Genomic DNA, 20,322 nt, shown 5'->3' with positions numbered 1-20,322 from the left:
GCACTTTCCATATCGCTGCCATTACAAGTTATACAAAAACCTTCTTGTGTTGTGCGGTATGGTGCGTTAAGCTCCATACTGCACAAAAGCCAAGTCCTGATTTGACGTGCTCGTGCACGTTTTTCCCCATAGACATCAATGGAGACAAAGTGTTAAAAAAAAACCTAACACCTGAGATTGCGGAATGGCGATCTCTATAACGCAATCCCCATTGATGTCTATGGGGACAAGAAAGTTATGTAAAAACCTAACACCTTAACACAAACCCTTAGTCTAAATACCCCTAATCCGCCACCCCCTGACATTGCCGACACTAAATAAACCTATTAACCTCTAAGTCGCCGCACCCGCATCGCTTACACCTAAATAAAGTTATTAACCCCTAAACCTCCACCCCCGCATCACAAATACTAAACGAAAACTATTAACCCCTAGACCGCCAAACACCCATATCGCAAATACTAAACCTGTTAACCCCTAAACCACCAAACACCCACATCTCAACTACCTAAATTAACCTGTTTACCCCTGCACATATCACTCCCCCTAACTTTAAATTAAACTTACAATATAACTACCTTCAAATAAATAAAAACTTTCCTGTGAAATAAAAAAAACCTAAAGGCTAACATTACTATTTTAAAAAACTATAATAAACTAAAAATAAAAAAAAACTTAAATTACAAAATTAAAAAATCCTAACACTACAAAAAGAAAACAACTCAAATTATGAAAAATAAAAAAAACTAAGATTACAGAAAATAAACAATTATCCAAAATAATAAAAATTAAACCTAATCTAATACCCCTATTAAAAACAAAAAGCCACCCCAAAATAAAAACACCCCCTAATCTAACAATAAACTACAAATAGCCCTTCAAATCAGCCAACAGGGTTTAAAGGCCCTTTTAACAGCCAATAGGATTTAAGCAGCTCTAATCCTATTGGCTGATTTAAAAATTTCAGCCAATAGGAATGCAAGATACCCCAATATAAAACGGGTACCTTGCATTCAATCTTCAGTGTGCAGCGACGATCACATGAAGAAGATCCTCCATGCTGGATGGCTCTGTGCCCGCCGTTCCTGTTCCTCGGCGCCTTCGCTCCGGATGAAGAAATAAGATGTCGCTGTGCTGGATGAAGATGGAGCAGCCTGGAATAAGACCTTCACCGCTAGACTTCAGGAATGGTGAGTACCTATTTCGAGGTTAGTGTTAGTTGTTTGTCTTTTTTTTTTTTTTTTTAGATTGGGGATTATTTTTTTTTAATGGGCACGAAAGAGCTGATTGCCCTTTTAAGGGCTAGGGGCAATGTGTAAATAGGTTTTTTTAGAGGTAGTTTTTTTAATTTTGGGGGGTTGGTTGGGTTTACTGTTAGGGGGTACTTTGTAATTTGTTTTATGTAAAAGAGCTGTTTGACTTAGGGCAATGCCCTACAAAATACCCTTTTAAGGGCTATTTGTAGTTTATTGTTAGATTAAGGGGTGTTTTTTTATTTTGGGGTGGCTTTTTTGTTTTTATAGGGGTATTTGATTAGGTTTAATTTTTATTATTTTGGATAATATCATTTATTTTCTGTAATCTTATTTATTTTATTTTTTTCAGATTGTTAGGATTTTATAATTTGTAATTAAGTTTTTTTTTTATTTTTCGTTTATTATAGTTTTTTTTAAATGTTTAAAGGACCAGTCAACACAGTAGATTTCCATAATCAACAAATGCAAGATAAAAAGACAATGCAATATCACTTAGTCTGAACTTCAACTAAGTAGTAGATTTTTTTTTCTGACAATTTTAAAAGTTATGTCTTTTTCCACTCCCCCTGTACCATGTGACAGCCATCAGCCATTCACAAATGCAAACATGTACCATGTGACAGCCATCAGCCATTCACAAATGCATACACACTTATTATTGCACATGCTCAATAGGAGCTGGTAACTCAAAAAGTTTAAATATAAAAAGACTGTGCACATTTAGTTAATGGAAGTAAATTGGAAAGTTGTTTAAAATGTCATGCTCTATCTGAATAATGAAAGTTTAATTTTGATTGAGTGTCCATTTAAGTTTATTTATAGTTTAAGCTTAGTTTTTTTTTTCTTCACAGGTAAGATTTTATTTAAAGTTTAATTTAAAGTTAGTGGGTGTGAGGTTTAGGGGTTAATAGTTTAGTGTGTCGCTATGTGGGCAGCCGTTGGTTTAGGGGTTAATAGGTTTATTTTAGTAGTTGCGATGTGGGAGGTCGGCAGTTTAGGGGTTTATAGGTTTATTATAGTATTTGCGATGCGAGGGGATGGGATGGCGGTTTAGGAGTTAATAGATTTATTTTAGTAGTAGCGATGTGGGTGTTTGACGGTTTAGGGGTTAATAGGTTTAGTTTTTTAGTTTCTACCTTATCCCCAAGATCCATAAAAATATTGACATCCCTCCAGGAAGACCAATTGTGTCGGGCAATGAGTGCCTCTCAGAACATGCCAGTCAGTATGTTGACCATAGGTTGAGGGAATTTGTAGAAGCCCTGTCTTCTTTTGTAAAGGACACGATGGAAGTTCTACATCGATTAGATAACATCACCGTCAGGAAAGAAACCTGGCTGGTAACTGCAGACGTTGAGGCCCTTTACACATCCATGGCACACGACAGGGGCCTCCGCACAGTTCAGTTCTTTCTAGAAGAGGGTTCCAAGGAAGAACCTATACATGAGATGTTTATTCTCAAACTACTTGAATTTGTACTAAAATACCACTTATTTACCTTGGTCAATCAATTTTACTTACAGACCCAAGTCACGGTGATGGGCACAGCATGTGCGCCCACATATGCCAACCTCTTCCTAGTTTGGTTGGAGCGAAAATGTGTATTCATACTGAGAACACAAACCAGATACCCCTCTGGATTCGATATATAGATGACATCACATTTCTATGGGAAGGAACTTTGGATGAACTGGAGACATTCCTATGTAAACTTAATGACAATTCATTATCTATTAAATTAACATTCAACATGAGCCAATCCAAGATAGAATTCCTAGATCTGATGATATTCAAAGATGAAGATGGCAAAATCCACACTGACCTCTTCAGAAAACCCACTGCTACCAACAGTCTGCTGCACAAAACTAGTGCTCATGGTCCTGGCACCACTAAATCTCTACCAGTTTGAGAATTTCTCTGTGTAAGAAGAAATTGTAGTGATCTAACTTTATTCAAATCACAAGCCAAAGAATTGGAGAAGAGATTACTAGATAGAGGGTACAGCAGGAGAGGAATTAAAAAAGCCAGATCTAGGGCTCTCAATACTGATCGTATGGATTTACTCAGAAAAAAGACAAACAAAGAGACACAGAAACCAGACTGATACTAACGTATAGCCCCTCAGTACACTTGGTAACTGAAATTATCAATAAACATTGGGAAATTCTTCTGCTAGATCAAGATCTAAAATCTATTGTAGGGGAATCAGTCAAGGTGGGTTACCCAAAATATCAAGAACATGGTGTCTGCCAGCCACTTTCAAGTATGCAAAACGAAGACTGCTATTGTACCAGGCTCCTTCCCATGTGGATCGTGTTCCAGTTGCAATTATACCAGGAAAACTAATATTATCAAAGACAGATTTGGGAAAACACATAGAATGAAACACTGTACCACCCAAAGTGTGATATATGCACTGTATTGTTCCTGTCCTAAAATCTATGTGGGCATGACAAGCCGAAAACTACATCTCTAAGACTCAAAGAACATGTTCGCAGCATCAAAAATTATAGTAAAGATCTAGAAGAGGGCAAAACATTGACCTCTGTGGCATCCCATTTTTTACAGTCCCACCAGTCCAATTCACAGGACATAAAATTCCAGGGAATTGATAAAATATCTCTAGGCATTCAAGGAAGCAAACTAGAACAAGCCCTACTTAGGGTGGAATGCAGGTGGATCTACCTTTTAGACTGTTCACCCCAAGGGATTGAACGAGCAAAATAATTATTGTTTTTTATAATCTTGAGCTGCTATAGGGTCAGGGAGTCTCTCCCCTGATCCTATGATTTCCAGTCTCAGAACCATTGTCTTTCATTACAGTATCTCACACACACCAGCCCCTTTATTTTCACTTATTTTACAGGGCTTATCACGCCATCAGCCCCTTCTTTTTCCAGGATGCACACACCCCATCATAATGTCACTTTGTGTGTGTGTTCATTTTAGCTTTTCCACCCCCCATCCCATTCACTCACCAGAGCCCCCATTTTTCTTCCCCCACTATCCCCTTGCAACACTTGCATAACCTACTTCTATTTTGCAACTATTCTTATTGCAGTATAAACCAATTCACCAGTACTTAGCCACTTCTTGTTTAATAGGGTTTTAACAAACCCCCCTCACTTATTACCATTTCTCAGAATATTCTCGCTCAGCCCTTATAAACCATCTCATTCATTCTATCGTGCCAGTGTGATATAGTAATAACATTATATTGCTATCTATACAACTGAGGACAATAAAATGGGAGCCAAATGTTTTCCACTATAATAAAACCCGAAAAGTGTACCTAATGGCAGTTTACTATTGATCCCTATCATACACATGCATATTTCTTGTATGATCAGGGATTTGCAAAATTACTTATACTCTTGCCCCATGCTGTTCAGATATCCCCTGGTACACAGGTATTTTCCATTTTTTTATTTCAAGAGTCAGGGGAATTTTGGTACTTATGCTTAATTTTTTATATCCCGGGTCCTGCAAATTATATATTAATCTCTCTTTCTCCACATTGGAGATATATACCAACTACATAGTTGGCTCAGAGTGCAACATAATTGTTGCAATATTATCATCAGTTTAGACTTGTATATTAGACAAATTAGATACGTTTACCAAGGGTTGCTTAGCAACCTAGTACAATACTGTAAGACACAAAAAAACACACAGCGCCCACCGACTCAAGGTAACTGTGATGAGAGCAGGATGTGATGTCACTAGCATGTGGGCGGGGCTTAGGTCCGGTGTCTGTGTCGCAGTTAGTTTAGTACAATCAACCTGTCTGGATGTGTATTGCTATGCTCTGTAATAAAATAGAGTTGTACCATCATTGCTGTGTCCTGCATATGTCCTGCATCTCATGACATGGTGTCAGAAGTTCTGGACTGCGCTTCTGTTCCTGATCGATTGCAATGTCAAAGTTTACCCCACCTGAGCCTTTTGACTTTTCTCAGCCTGCAGCTTGGCCCACATGGCGTCAGCGGTTTCAGCGCTTCAGGATTGCATCCAAACTGAACAAGGAGAGTGGTGAAGTACAAGTTAATTCTCTTTTATACTCCATGGGGAAAGATGTAGAGCCAGTGTTCAATGCTTTTACTTTTCAAGAAGGGGAAGAAGTTAACTTTGATATAGTTATGGATAAACTCAGTGCCCACTTTGTGCCCAAAAGAAATGTGATTCATGAGAGAGCTTGTTTTCACAAACGTAATCAGCGTGTGGGAGAATCTGTGGAGTCATTTGTGCGCAGCCTGTATGAATTAGCTGAATTCTGTGAGTTTGGTGTTGCTAAAGAAGAGCAAATCAGAGACAGAATAGTTATTGGAATTGCAGATGCTGAAGTCTCCCTGAAGCTGCAGTTAGAGCCTGATTTAACGTTAGAAGGGGCTATTAGGATGGCCCGCCAGAGTGAACTGGTGAAAAAGCAAAGTGCTGATCTGAGGTCTGAGAGTATTGTGGATGAAGTGCAACAGTCTAGAAAAATTACTAGTGAAAGGCACAGTGTGAGCGGTAGATCAAAAGTACTGGAAAGGCCTAGAAGTGGATGGGCGCAACATGGCCGATGCACACGGTGCTACCGGGCGCATGATCAGAGTGCCATATGCCCGGCCAGAGATAAAAGATGCAGAAAATGTAACAGAATAGGCCATTTTGAAGTGGTGTGTAAAACTGAATACATTAAGGAGATGCAGGTGGACAGTGACCAGGAGGGTCAGGAAGTGTCTTTTGTGGGGTCTGTTGTGGAACGGACAAGCTCAGAGGAAGATTGGAAAGTTACTTTTACTGTAATGGGAGCCAATGTTGATTTTAAGATTGACACAGGAGCTGATATCACTGTAATGTCTTTTGCTGAATTTATGAAACTGCCTCGACAGCCCCAGCTGGCGAAGGTTACGACAAACGTCCATAGTCCTGGTGGCCGCATTGATTGTGTGGGGAAATTTCTCGCCAGCTGTGAGTACAAACAAAAAAAGTTCACCATGTGGGTGCATGTGATCCGAGGTCAGTGTGTTAACAGTTTATTGAGCAGAAAAGCAGCCTGTGATTTGGGCCTTGTGGCCAGAGTGAATGAGGTCTCTGAAGATATGTTTGGCGAGTTGGGCCTACTGAACTGCAAACCTGTCCGTATAGCACTTAAAAGTGATGCAGTCCCATACAGTATTTCTACTCCTCGTAGAATTCCGTTCCCGCTCATGCCTCAAGTGGAGAAAGAGCTCATGCGCATGAAGTCTATGGGGGTTATTGAAGAGGTTGTTGAAGCAACTGATTGGTGTGCCCCCATTGTTCCAGTTGCAAAGAAAAATGGGAAGGTGCGCATCTGTGTGGACCTGAAAAGGTTGAATGAGGCAGTGAAGAGGGAGAGATTTGTGCTGCCGACGTTGGAAGATATAGCCCCGAAGTTGGCTGGGGCGAAGTTCTTTTCCACATTAGACGCTTCTAGCGGCTTTTGGCAGATCCCCCTGGATCCAAAGTGCCGCAAACTGACTACCTTTATCACTCCGGTAGGTCGGTTCTGCTTCTGCAGACTTCCCTTTGGGATATCCTCCGCTCCTGAGATCTTTCAAAGTGAAATGAGTTCTCTCCTGAGTGGCCACGTGGGCACAGCAGTCGTCATGGACGACATTCTAGTGTATGGGTCTACAGTGGAGGAGCATGATCAGCGTTTGAGTTGTGTGCTGCAGGCTATCAAAGAGTCTGGGCTGAAGCTGAATAAAGAAAAATGTCATTTTAGGAAAACTGAATTATGCTACTTTGGGCATATCATCAACGGGGATGGCATCAAGCCAGACCCCGAGAAAATTCAGGCTATCGAACAGATGAAAAGCCCTTCTGATGTACATGAGCTGAGACAGATATTGGGCCTTGTAAATTACGTGGGCAAGTTTCTTCCAGATTTATCTACAGTTTTGCACCCTATCACAGAGTTGCTTAAGAAAGATGTTGCCTGAGTCTGGGGGCCCTCACAAGAAAATGCGTTCCTGCATGCTAAGTCCCTGCTGGGGTCTGCCCCAGTGCTGGGGTTCTACGACCCTTCAAAAAAGACTGTGGTTAGTGCTGATGCAAGCAGTTATGGGTTGGGGGCTGCACTCCTGCAGCTGAATGACAACAAACTACAGCCCATCGCCTACTGTTCCCGCACACTGACGGCTGCGGAGTCAAAATACGCTCATATTGAGAAAGAGTGCCTGGCTGCAGTTTGGGCCTGTGAGCGCTTTCAGCGTTATCTAGTGGGTTTGGAGAAATTTAGTCTGGAAACTGACCACAAACCGCTAGTCCCTCTTATCAATTCTTATGACATCGACAAAACACCCTTGAGATGCCAGAGACTTTTAATGAGACTGCTCAGGTTCAATGTTCAGGCAGTGCATGTGCCGGGGAAGCAGCTGGTTGTGGCGGATACACTGTCCAGGCTCCCGCTGGCTGCTGCTGAAGAATCCTCCACAGAGTCGGATGTAAAAGTGTATGTTGATTCAGTTCTGGCCTCTAAGTCCATTTCTTCAAGGAAACTGGAAGAGATAAAGAGAGAGACATATTTGGACACGGATCTGCAAGAAGTTATAAGGTACATAAGAGATGGCTGGCCCGAGAGCCGGGCAGCCTGGATGTCTTTAAATGCTTACCAGCCAGAGAGGTCGCAGCTCACGGAGCTGGAGGGGTTGGTGCTGTTCCAAGACCGTATTGTAATTCCTGTCAGCATGAGGAAGGAGATGTTAAACAGGATTCACGATGGCCACTTAGGCATTACAAAGTGCAGAGAAAGAGCAGCTACAGCTGTGTGGTGGCCTGGGATCAGCTCCGACATTGCAAATCACGTGTCTAAATGTGCCTTTTGCCGGGAACGCCGGCCTACTCAGAGAAGGGAGCCCTTAATGTCTACTCCGCTGCCTGCGGGGCCGTGGCAGAAAATAGCTGCTGATTTGTGCGAACTGCACGGGAAAAAGTTTCTTGTTGTTATCGACTACTATTCCAGGTATTTGGAAATAGCACCCCTGAATGATATCACAAGTCAGGCCGTTATCATTCGCCTGAAGAGCTTGTTCGCCCGCTGGGGCATTCCAATGGAGCTGGTGAGTGATAATGGCATGCAGTTCGCTTCTACAGAGTTCAGTGCTTTCAGCAGGGAATATGATTTTGTACATTCCACGTCAAGTCCACATTATCCGCAGGCCAACGGAATGGCTGAAAGGGCAGTTCAAACAACAAAATTCATTCTAAAGCAATCTGAACCGTACCTAGCCCTCTTGTCATACAGGGCGACGCCCATTCAAGCCACCGGGTTTAGCCCGGCACAGCTGATGCTAGGACGCCAGATTCGCACCACTTTACCCTCAGTGGGTGTCTTCAAGCCGCCTGGCCCTGTTCCTCGGGACGAAGTCCTTAGGAGGGATGAAGAGGCCAAAAAGGGTTATCGTTTCTTCTACGACAGGAGACATTCTGTCAGGCCTTTACAGGAACTGAAAGCGGGCCAAAGTGTCAGAATTAAACTGGATGATGAGAAGAAATGGAAGACGCCTGCTACGGTAGTGGGCCGCTCTCCAGAACCAAGGTCTTACACAGTCCTTACAGAGGGAGGGACGGTTACACGCCGTAACCGAAGACATCTTCAGCCTGTACCTGAGAGTCTGGAACCGGATACCTCAGTACCACCGCCGGTGGGATCCCCTGTTCTAAGAGAGGTGCCTTCCCCTCAGCAAGATCATAGCGGGGATATATCTTTGCCTCCAGCAGACTCTTGTTCACCATCTTCTGTATCAGAGGACAGTTCATGCAAAGTTACATCAAGCGGAAGAGTGGTGAGGCTTCCGGCCCGATACAGGGACTGACTTTAGCTAGAACAGTGACCGGAAGTATGGGCAGAATAATCCCATGGTCACTGTGGACTAGGGTAGTCTACCCCGATGTCCAAGTCAGGATGTAATTTATTTGTTCATGTTTTTTATATCTATCTGTTTTATAATGTTCTAAAACAAAATGTTGTTGTATACCCTGTTGGTGTACCTTGTTATTTAATATATGCGAATGTATGCTTTGCCTTTGAAAAAGGGGAAGATGTGATGAGAGCAGGATGTGATGTCACTAGCATGTGGGCGGGGCTTAGGTCCGGTGTCTGTGTCGCAGTTAGTTTAGTACAATCAACCTGTCTGGATGTGTATTGCTATGCTCTGTAATAAAATAGAGTTGTACCATCATTGCTGTGTCCTGCATATGTCCTGCATCTCATGACAGTAACTCTAATAATTTATTCTTGCGCTTAAAAATAAAGATTTACACTTACAAGATTGCAGTGTTTACATAGCCTTTTATGAAGATGACAGCGGTTATCCGATAGTTCCCATAAGCTGACTCTGAGTAAACAGTCTTGGATCCTTGTCTGTGTTTGAAGTCCTCAGTCACAGCTGCTCTCTCTTAGCAGCGGTCTCTGCACCTGAATTACGGTAACCCGCAAAATAGGATCCTGACTTGTTTTTCTCCCAGCAGGTACTCGGTAACCACAAAGCTGTCACTGTTTCTTATCCTCAAACGTACCCTACGTGTTTCATTTGCAACGAGCAAACTTCTTCAGGGGTGTTGAAGAAGTTTGCTCGTTGCAAATGAAACGCGTAGGGTACGTCTGAGGATAAGAAACAGTGACAGCTTTGTGGTTACCGAGTACCTACTGGGAGAAAAACAAGTCAGGATCCAATTTTGCGGGTCAGCTTATGGGAACTATCGGATAACCACTGTCATCTTCATAAAAGGCTATGTAAACACTGCAATCTTGTAAGTGTAAATCTTTATTTTTAAGCGCAAAAATAAATTGTTATTAGAGTTACCTTGAGTCGGTGGGCGCTGTGTGTTTTTTTGTGTCTTTCAGCTTGTTCCATTTGCCGGGTCCAGGATACCCGGTCCACACACTGAGCAGCAACTGACAAAAGGAGAAAAAGGACAGTTACCTACTTTGAATTAGGAATCATACGGGAATGAATTGCTAATCAATAGTGGGACTTTTTGAATGTATGGTAATTGTTTCAGGTTTTTTATCACTTTTTAATATTTTTAAAAAAAGGTATACATTTGTTGAATTATTGTAAGGGTTTTAGAAAAGTGACGTTTCATTAAATGCAGTATTGATAGTTTTAAAAAAAAATATTTTTTTTTTGTATATCTATTCTCTTGCTTCCAGGGAGCGCTGAGATTTGTGTGTGTATATATATATATAACTTCCTGTTAAACCGAGACACTTAGGATTGGATTCGCATAACAATATACTATGTGCACCTGAGAATGGACAATTATAATCAAGCTTCTATTTGGACATGTCACACCAACCTTTATTCTCACTGCGCATGAGTTATATGATATTATTTATACCCATGTCCCAAATTGAACCTGAAATTATTGCAATCACAAGTCCGGTCTTAATATACAGATACACTTTGAATCCATTATGATCATAATTTTGGATCATGGTATCACATCTCAAAGGCAGTATACTTGTTTTGGTCTGGTTTCCTAGTAACCGCAAAGTACGTCACACTCTCCACAGCATGATTGGTCAGCCGTGCCCCCATAGTGGCCCTATCAAGAAACTGCACCATACCCCACCAATCACATAGTGCCTATACTTTGACGTAGTTCTGGATTTAGCCTATAAAAATCCGTAGTAGAGTCGGCCGCCCCACCTTTGAAACATGTTAGGGGGAGTAGTGACCTAATCGTCTATCTCCGGTTTCTTTTAACTTGCAGTAACGATATCTACGGTTACTGAAATACTTATGTAGTGGCAATTTAGCTTATACAGTTGACTTTGTTGATGGCTGAAAATTGGTGTCGCCGTAGATAGTTTAGTTAAATTGCTCGCAGTCACTATTGGGTTTGTAACCTCTACATATTGAAATATAGCAATCTGTCTGCCTTATATGTAATAGCAGTTAATCAGTTAACCAGTGGTATCTCCGCTAATGAATATTTAATGCCCTTACCTTATGGAAATGTAATAATTTGAAATTACTGTTCCAAAGAGATATGTGTTATCCATAGTCATATTGATTATACATTGCTATTTAATACAGATAATAATTGAGCATTACTGAAGCAACAAGTTTCAAAATAACAATAACACACGTGAATCACACTGACATTTATATATATATATATATATATATATATATATATATATATATATATATATATATATATATATTAGTGAATCTGGAAATCAAGAGTTCCGTTCCTCCTGTTGCATTTAAACATTGTGATAGTTATTCAGGTGGGGGTCCCCAATTATAGAATTATAACCAAGACCTATCCTGATCTACTACACAAACAGTAGGATTTCCCAACCTGAATTGAATAGTGAACCACTAGTAGTATTATAAAAGTCATTTTAGGACAGTACGCTTTGATGTTAAGTCCTGCCTTACTACCTGTGTCTGCACAGTTAATATTAGTAACTCAAGAATCTCATGTAGTCCTGCATTTTGGTTAGTTATTTATGTAAACTTGGGAGCTATCTTTAACTACCGGATCTTATTTCCGTCTGGAAGTTATAATTTATACAGGAGACTAGTAACAATTGCTTGGGTGGTTTTCGGAATACAGTGACTACCCATAATACTTATTATATGACTCTCCTAGTAACATTAAGGATACACCAAGATCAAGTGAATGTCATTTTGTTATATATAATGCTAAAACCTTATACAAGCAGGTATTATCTAGACGGTACTTATACTCAATAGATGTCGAGATTTACCTACAGTATCAAATGTCATCTGGATGCTCATAGCAATAATAGGTATTATTATACCCCTGAAAAATGAGAGACCCACTTAGGTTTACCAAACGGCTTAATTACTCCCCATCTTTCAGGAGGATGTAATGGTTATGTTTCTTTTTCTTTTTTATAATGAATAAAAGTTAAGTTTTACATAAATTACTCGAACCGGATATCCACATTCATTTTCTTTCCTCTCTGCTCATTTCTGTGAATTTACCCAAATAGAGGTTTGTTGAGTGCTATATATGTACATTCTTTTCCAGTTATTCACTGGATTTTCTCGTAGGTTTAGTTTAGTATTTGCAATGTAGGGGTGGCAGTTTAGGGGTTAATAACTTTATTTAGGTGTTAGCGATGTGGGGGGGGGGGGCGGCAGTTTAGGGGATAATAACTTTATTTAGCGTTGGTGATGTGGGTGGGATAGCGGTATAGCCGTTCCAATTGGCATTTGCATTTTTTTTAAATCGGCCAATAGGATGAGAACTACTGAAATCCTATTGGCTAATTTGAACAGCCAATAGGATTTCAGTAGCTCACATCCTATTGGCTGATTTGAAAATGTCAGCCAAAAGGAATGCAAGGTACCCCAAATATAAAACGGGTACTTTGCATTCAATCTTCAGTGTACGGCGGTGATCATATAAAGAGGATCCTCCACGCTAGATGTTTGCGCTGCCGGTGACGATGCTTCGCGCCTCTACAGCTCCGCGCCACCGGGATGAAGATGCCCCGCGATGGATGTAGATGTCGCCACCTGGATGAAGATGGATGTCCGGACTTCAGGAACTGCGAGTAGATTCCCTGGGGTTAGTGTTAGGTTGTTTTTTTTTGGTTTTTTATTTTTTTTATTTTTTAGATTAGGGCTTTGGGCACAAAAAAGCTCAATGCCAATACAAATGCCCCTTCAGTGGCAATGGGTAGCTTAGGTTTTTATTAGACTTAGGTTTTTTATTTTGGGGGGTTACTGTTAGGGGGACATTGTAATATTTTTAGGTAAAAGAGCTGTTTAACTTAGGGCAATGCCCTACAAAAGGGCTATTGGTAGTTTATTGTTAGGTTAGGGGTGTTTTTATTTTGGGGGGACTTTTTTGTTTTTATAGGGCTATTAGATTAGGTGTAATTTGTATTATTTTGTATTATTTCGTTTTTTATTTTTTATAATCTTAGTGTTTTTTTATTTTTCGTGTTTTTTTTTTATTTTAATGTTAGATGTTTTTCTTTTATTTTTTTCATAGTGTTAGGTTTTTTTAATCTTGTAATTTTTTTTTTTATTTGTAGTTTATTTTATTAGAATAGTTATGTTAGGTTAATTTATAGTTTAATCTTAGTTTTTTCACAGGTAAGTTTTTATTTATTTTAAGATAGTTATATTGTAATTTTAATTTAAAGTTAGGGGGGTTTTAGGTTTAGGGGTTAATAGATGAATTTAGTGGTTTGCGATGTGGGGGACTGGTGGTTTAGGGGTTAATAGGTTTAGGTTAGTAGTTGCGATGTGGGGGGCTGGCGGTTTAGGGGTTAATAGGTTTAGTTTAGTAGTTGCAATGTGGGGGGCTGGCGGATTAGGGGTTAATACTTTATTATAGTGTTGGCGATGTGGGGGGCCATCAGTTTAGGGGTTAGGTTTATATAGTGTTGGTGAATGGCGATGTGGGTGGGTGGCGGATTATAGGTTAATAGGTTTATTTAATAGTTGCGATATAAGTGGGCGGCGGATTAGGGGTTTATAGGTTTATTATAGTATTTGCGATGTGGGAGGGTGCCGGTTTAGGGGTTAATAGGTAGTTTATGGGTGTTAGTGTACTATGTAACATTTTAGTTATGAATTTTGTGAAACATTTTTGTTTCGCAAAATCCTTAACTACTGGTCTCAGATTGCGGAATGGATCGTGTTGGTATAGGCTATAACGCAAGCATTTAAGCCAGACCGCACAACTTGTAAAACGGCTCAATGGAAATCCTGCACTCAAGTCATTTGAGTTGCGTTACAGGCTAAAATGCTTGCAGTATAGCTGTACCGCAACCCACCTGTATTCCTGAAATAAGGGAGACCTACCATTCCACATGCAATGGCCAATTATTCAGCGGTATAGCCATACTGCACCATACCGCAAAACTTGTAATCTCGCTGTTAGTGCTGTGTGGCCCTCTAGAGATTAACAAAATGCCCATCAGTGCAATTTAAAATGTAATAACTTTGCATGAACCATTATTTTTACCTTGAGCTGTATAGAATATATAGAATATTTATATTTTTGCAGCACAGCTAAAAGGACATTCCCATACAAATATAAACTGCTAAAGGGTTAAATATGTAGGTAACATGTTTAATCCTTTTCTACTCTGGCAAATACTTAAGATACACATGTGCCAGTGCCCCTGTAACAGAAAGACAGCATTACTCTTAAATACATTCCTTTATTTGCTTTGTTGAAGTATTGGGAGCTAGGTGCTGATTGGTGGCTGCACATATGTGCCTCTTGTCATTGGCTTACCAGATGTGTTCAGCTAGATTTTAAAGGGTCATGAACCCCAATTTTTTATGTCATGATTCAGATAGAGCATTCAATTTTACACAACTTTCTAATTTACTTCTATTATCTAATGTGCTTCATTCTCGTGATATCCTTTGCTGAAAAGCATATCTAGATAGGCTCAATAGCTGCTGATTGGTGGTTGCACATAGATGCCTCGTGTGATTGGCTCACCCATGTGCATTGCTATTTCTTCAAAAAAGGATATCTAAAGAATTGGATAATAGAAGTAAATTGGTATGTTGTTTAAAATTGTATTTTCTATCTAAATCATGGAAGAATATTTTGGGGTTTAATGTCCCTTTAACCATTTTGAAGGGGTTCAACACACTGAGCATTTTATTATTGCACTATTGATTGCATACGAACACACGTTACAGCATTTTGGTTTTGCACTTTTTATGTACTTTTAATGACATTAGTAGATTCACATTTTCAAACGATAACCAGTCTTGGGCTTGGCGAATTCCGGGAGCCAGTTAGACAATTGTCTTAGAATTGTACAGATTTGTATTCAGGAATTAAACACATGGATATATACAAGCAACAGTGAAATAATGAAATTAAAGCATTTTACTCTTTTTCTGCCCTTAATTACAAGAGTACAGGTAGCCCTCAGTTTACGCCGGGGTTAGGTTCTAGAAGGAATGGTTGTAAATCAAAACCGTTGTAAATTGAAACCCAGTTTATAATGTAAGTCAATGGGAAGTGAGGGAGTTAGATTCCAGGCCGCTCTCAAAATTGACATAAGTAACACCTAATGCATTATTTTTAAAGCTTTGAAATTAAGACTTTAAATGCTAAACAGCATTATAAACCTAATTAAATAATCACACAAAGACTGTATCATCAAACTAAGTTAAAGGGACATAAAACCCAATTTTTTTCTTTCATGATTCAGATAGAGCATACAATTTTAAACAACTTTCCAGTTTATTTCTGTTATCAAATTTTCTTCGTTTTCTTGTTATCTTTTGTTGAAAAGCTGAGTTGTAAGCTCATGAGTGTGCACGTGTCCACAACACTATATGGCAGCACTTTTGCAACATTGTTATACATTAGCAGGAGCACTAGATGGCAGCACTATTTTCTGTTATGTAGTGCTTCAGGCATGTGCACGCTACCTACCTAGGTATCCCTTCAACAAAGAAAAACATGAGAACAAAACAAATTTGATAATAGAAGTAAATTGGAAACTTTTTAAAAATTGTATTCTCTATCTAAATAATGAAAGAGAACATGTTTGGGTTTACTGTCCCTTTAATGAACAAAAACATTTGCTAATAATCACACAACAGACTGTATCATCAAACTAAGTTTAATGAACAAAAACATTTTTTTACTTGCAATTTTCTGCAAACAGTTCTCTGCATTGTTTGCATTTTAGATAATATTGGGTCTGGACTGATTAAGCAGTCAGGCACCCTCACCTCAAGCAGCTGGACAGGAAGATAATAGGGTGGCTGCTAGATCTTGCCGCTTTGAAAGCTGCTTGATAACTAATGTCTGTTCTGTGTACACAGATTAATTTCAGACATGCTAAGCTTGCATAACTTTGCTGCAACACAAGCGGACAGCTCCACCTACTGATTATTTTAATTAGTGCACTGCTTTTCAATGCTTTTCAATAGCAGTCACATGACTGGAAAAAAGGTTGTTATTCTGAAACGGCGCAAATGGAACCGGCGTAAACTGAGGGCCACCTGTAATCACATGTAATGACATTAAAAGATCATCAGTACTTCTTCCATAACTGAAATACAGCTGTATTCACATGTCATTTAATCCAGCAGTTACATTACCAGCTTTAATGTAGTTTGTAATTTTTTTTTTATATCTCTTTACGATAAACATTTTAGTGATATATTATACTCTTGCTTTTATACATTTTTCAAATAACTAGACATTCTAAAACAAACAGACGGGTTAAGTAAATACACATAGGCAAAGTCCAGCATTTCAGCTTCCAAGCATATCATTTCCAGTGATCCAATCAGGAGCGAGCCACACATAGCTGCCAATAACCCTCTGTGTCCTTTACATGAGATGAAACGTGTGTGGCTCCCTAATGAGACTTTGTGTATGTGTTTAATCCAGTTGCAGCCTCAGTAACCCCATTTAAACTAGGGTTCATTATGCAAAAACTTGGCATGCTTTAACAAATGAAGGCGTGCAATGTTTGCACTATAGTACCCCATTAAAAGGACACTCAAGTCAAAATTAAACTTTCCTGATTCAAATAGAGCAGCATTTTTAAAACAATTTTCCAATTTACTTCCATTAACAAAATGTGCACAGACTTTTTATATTTATACTTTTTTAATCACCAGCTCCTACTGAGCATGTGCAAGAAATCACACATATACAAACATACATTTGTGATTGGCTGATGTGGAAGTGGAAATAGACATAACTGAAATTTGTCAGAAAAAAATCAACTACTCATTTGAAGTTCAGACTAAGTTCTATTGCATTGTCTTTTTATCATGCATTTGTTGATTATGCAAATCTACTGTATTTACTGCTAATTTAAGGGACAATTATACTTATTTTATATCCTACACTATTTTGTAATATCCTTCTCCCTCTTCATTGTCTGTTTTATAGGTATATTCAAGTTCCAAGCCTCTTTGCATTGGATATTATTACACTGATGGTTTCACAATGGCAACACCTTCTATGCAACGCGCAGTGATGGAGACCAAGGAGCTACTGGAGAAGGCGGGTCACAAGGTGGGTAGAGAGACATTTTAAAGGAACCCATATTTGATGGAACAAAGAAAACAAATATTACAGTGCGCATTCAGTATATACAACAAGATATCTATCTACTTGTTCATATGTTTTAGTCCTGGTTTCTTCGTGATATCAGGAATCCAACTGCTCTGTGATCCATTTAAGGGATCACCTTCTTTGTATCCTATTCAGCTAGTTATACATTATTTTTATTTGTTTGTACAAGTGATCCAGCTTCTTAGTTTATCCTCTGAGATTAGAGATACATCTAATATGGAAGTGTATATATTACTGATCTGTTTTATGCCGGGATCTGTTTTATACCGGAATCTGTTGGCGCTCTACAAATAACCGATAATAATAATAATAATAATATACCGGGATCTGTAATATACCAAGCATCCAGCTATAAAATCGGATTAAATAGGGACCTGGCGTTGTGCTGCCATTTTAAGCCAGTGAACCAACTGTATCATAATCTGATCAAACCAGGACCCAGCTACATCTTTACCTGTTCAGACCAGCAATTCAGCTGCAGTGTATTCTGTTTAAATCAAACTTTATTTGCATATGCCATATGTATAGTAGCAGAGTATGTGCCTTGTGTAATTGTATGTGCTCATACAGAGCACATCCTATACACTATAAACTATTGCACAGAGCGCATCTTATACACTATAAACTCTTACACAGAGCGCATACTCTTACACAGAGCGCATACTTTTACACAGAGCGCATCTTATACACTATAAACTCTTACACAGAGCGCATACTCTTACACAGAGCGCATACTTTTACACAGAGCGCATCTTATACACTATAAACTCTTACACAGAGCGCATCTTATACACTATAAACTCTTACACAGAGCGCATCTTATACACTATAAACTCTTACACAGAGCGCATCTTATACACTATAAACTCTTACACAGAGCGCATCTTATACACTATAAACTATTACACAGAGCGCATCTTATACACTATAAACTCTTACACAGAGCGCATCTTATACACTATAAACTCTTACACAGAGCGCATCTTATACACTATAAACTCTTACACAGAGCGCATCTTATACACTATAAACTATTACACAGAGCGCATCTTATACACTATAAACTCTTACATAGAGCGCATCTTATACACTATAAACTCTTACACAGAGCGCATCTTATACACTATAAACTCTTACACAGAGCGCATCTTATACACTATAAACTATTACACAGAGCGCATCTTATACACTATAAACTCTTACACAGAGCGCATCTTATACACTATAAACTCTTACACAGAGCGCATCTTATACACTATAAACTCTTACACAGAGCGCATCTTATACACTATAAACTATTACACAGAGCACATCTTATACACTATAAACTCTTACACAGAGCGCATCTTATACACTATAAACTTTTACACAGAGCGCATACTCTTACACAGAGCGCATCCTATACACTATAAACTATTACACAGAGCACATACTCTACACAGAGCGCATTCTATACACTATAAACTATTACACAGAGCGCATACTCTTACACTATATACTCTTACACAGAGTGCATACTCTTACACAGAGTGCATACTCTTACACAGAGCGCATTCTATACACTATAAACTATTACACAGAGCGCATCTTATACACTATAAACTATTACACAGAGCGCATCCTATACACTATAAACTATTACACAGAGCGCATCTTATACACTATAAACTATTACACAGAGCGCTTCCTATACACTATAAACTATTACACAGAGCGCATCCTATACACTATAAACTATTACACAGAGCGCATCCTATACACTATAAACTATTACACAGAACGCATCCTATACACTATAAACTATTACACAGAGCGCATCTTATACACTATAAACTATTACACAGAGCGCATCCTATACACTATAAACTATTACACAGAGTTCATCCTATACACTATAAACTATTACACAGAGCGCATCCTATACACTATAAACTATTACACAGAGCGCATACTCTTACACTATATAAATTATTACACAGAGCACATACTCTTACACTATAAATTATTACACAGAGCATATACTCTTACACAGAGCATATACTCTTACACTATAAATTATTACACAGAGCACATACATACTCTTACACAGAGCACATACTCTTACACAGAGTGTATACTCTTACACAGAGCACATACACTTACACTATAAACTATTACACAGAGAGCATACTCTTACACAGAGTGCATTTTATACACTATAAACTCTTACAAAGAGCACATCTTATACACTACTAGTCCTAAAGCCCGTTCACACGGGCCATTTTTTGCAGTATAGCGGTCCCACCCCTTGCGCTCTCTCCCTCCGCCTCTCTTTTGCTCTCTCTGTCTCCTCCCTTTCTTTCATGCAATTAACAAGAGTCCATGAGCTAGTGACGTATGGGATATACATTCCTACCAGGAGGGGCAAAGTTTCCCAAACCTTAAAATGCCTATAAAACATAATTTATGCTTACCTGATAAATTCCTTTCTTCTGTTGTGTGATCAGTCCACGGGTCATCATTACTTCTGGGATATAACTCCTCCCCAACAGGAAATGCAAGAGGATTCACCCAGCAGAGCTGATATAGCTCCTCCCCTCTACGTCAGTCCCAGTCATTCGACCAAGAATCAACGAGAAAGGAGTAACCAAGGGTGAAGTGGTGACTGGAGTATAATTTAAAAGATATTTACCTGCCTTAAAAACAGGGCGGGCCGTGGACTGATCACACAACAGAAGAAAGGAATTTATCAGGTAAGCATAAATTATGTTTTCTTCTGTTATGTGTGATCAGTCCACGGGTCATCATTACTTCTGGGATACCAATACCAAAGCAAAAGTACACGGATGACGGGAGGGATAGGCAGGCTCATTATACAGAAGGAACCACTGCCTGAAGAACCTTTCTCCCAAAAATAGCCTCCGAGGAAGCAAAAGTGTCAAATTTGTAAAATTTGGAAAAAGTATGAAGCGAAGACCAAGTTGCAGCCTTGCAAATCTGG

At 39.3% G+C, this 20,322-nt stretch overlaps 1 protein-coding gene across 4 annotated transcripts in view; it reads left to right on the top strand.

Moving 5' to 3' along the window:
• Window positions 1-20,322, top strand: part of LOC128641014 (vitamin D3 hydroxylase-associated protein) — a 241,528-nt gene that overhangs the window by 54,634 nt on the left and 166,572 nt on the right. For all 4 annotated transcript variants that reach the window (XR_008399423.1, XM_053693534.1, XM_053693533.1 and 1 more), the window contains one exon: window positions 17,157-17,282. Coding sequence is in view for 3 of the 4 variants with exons in the window: in XM_053693534.1 (XP_053549509.1) it covers window positions 17,157-17,282 (126 nt within the window). In the remaining variant the exon portion in view is untranslated. The remainder of the gene's footprint in view (window positions 1-17,156; window positions 17,283-20,322) is intronic.

This window comes from Bombina bombina, chromosome 10, assembly GCF_027579735.1.
Source record: "Bombina bombina isolate aBomBom1 chromosome 10, aBomBom1.pri, whole genome shotgun sequence".
Classification (NCBI taxonomy): Eukaryota; Metazoa; Chordata; class Amphibia; order Anura; family Bombinatoridae; genus Bombina; species Bombina bombina.
The sequence above is the reverse complement of the archived record's forward strand: the minus strand, read 5'-3'. Positions and strand labels throughout refer to the sequence as shown.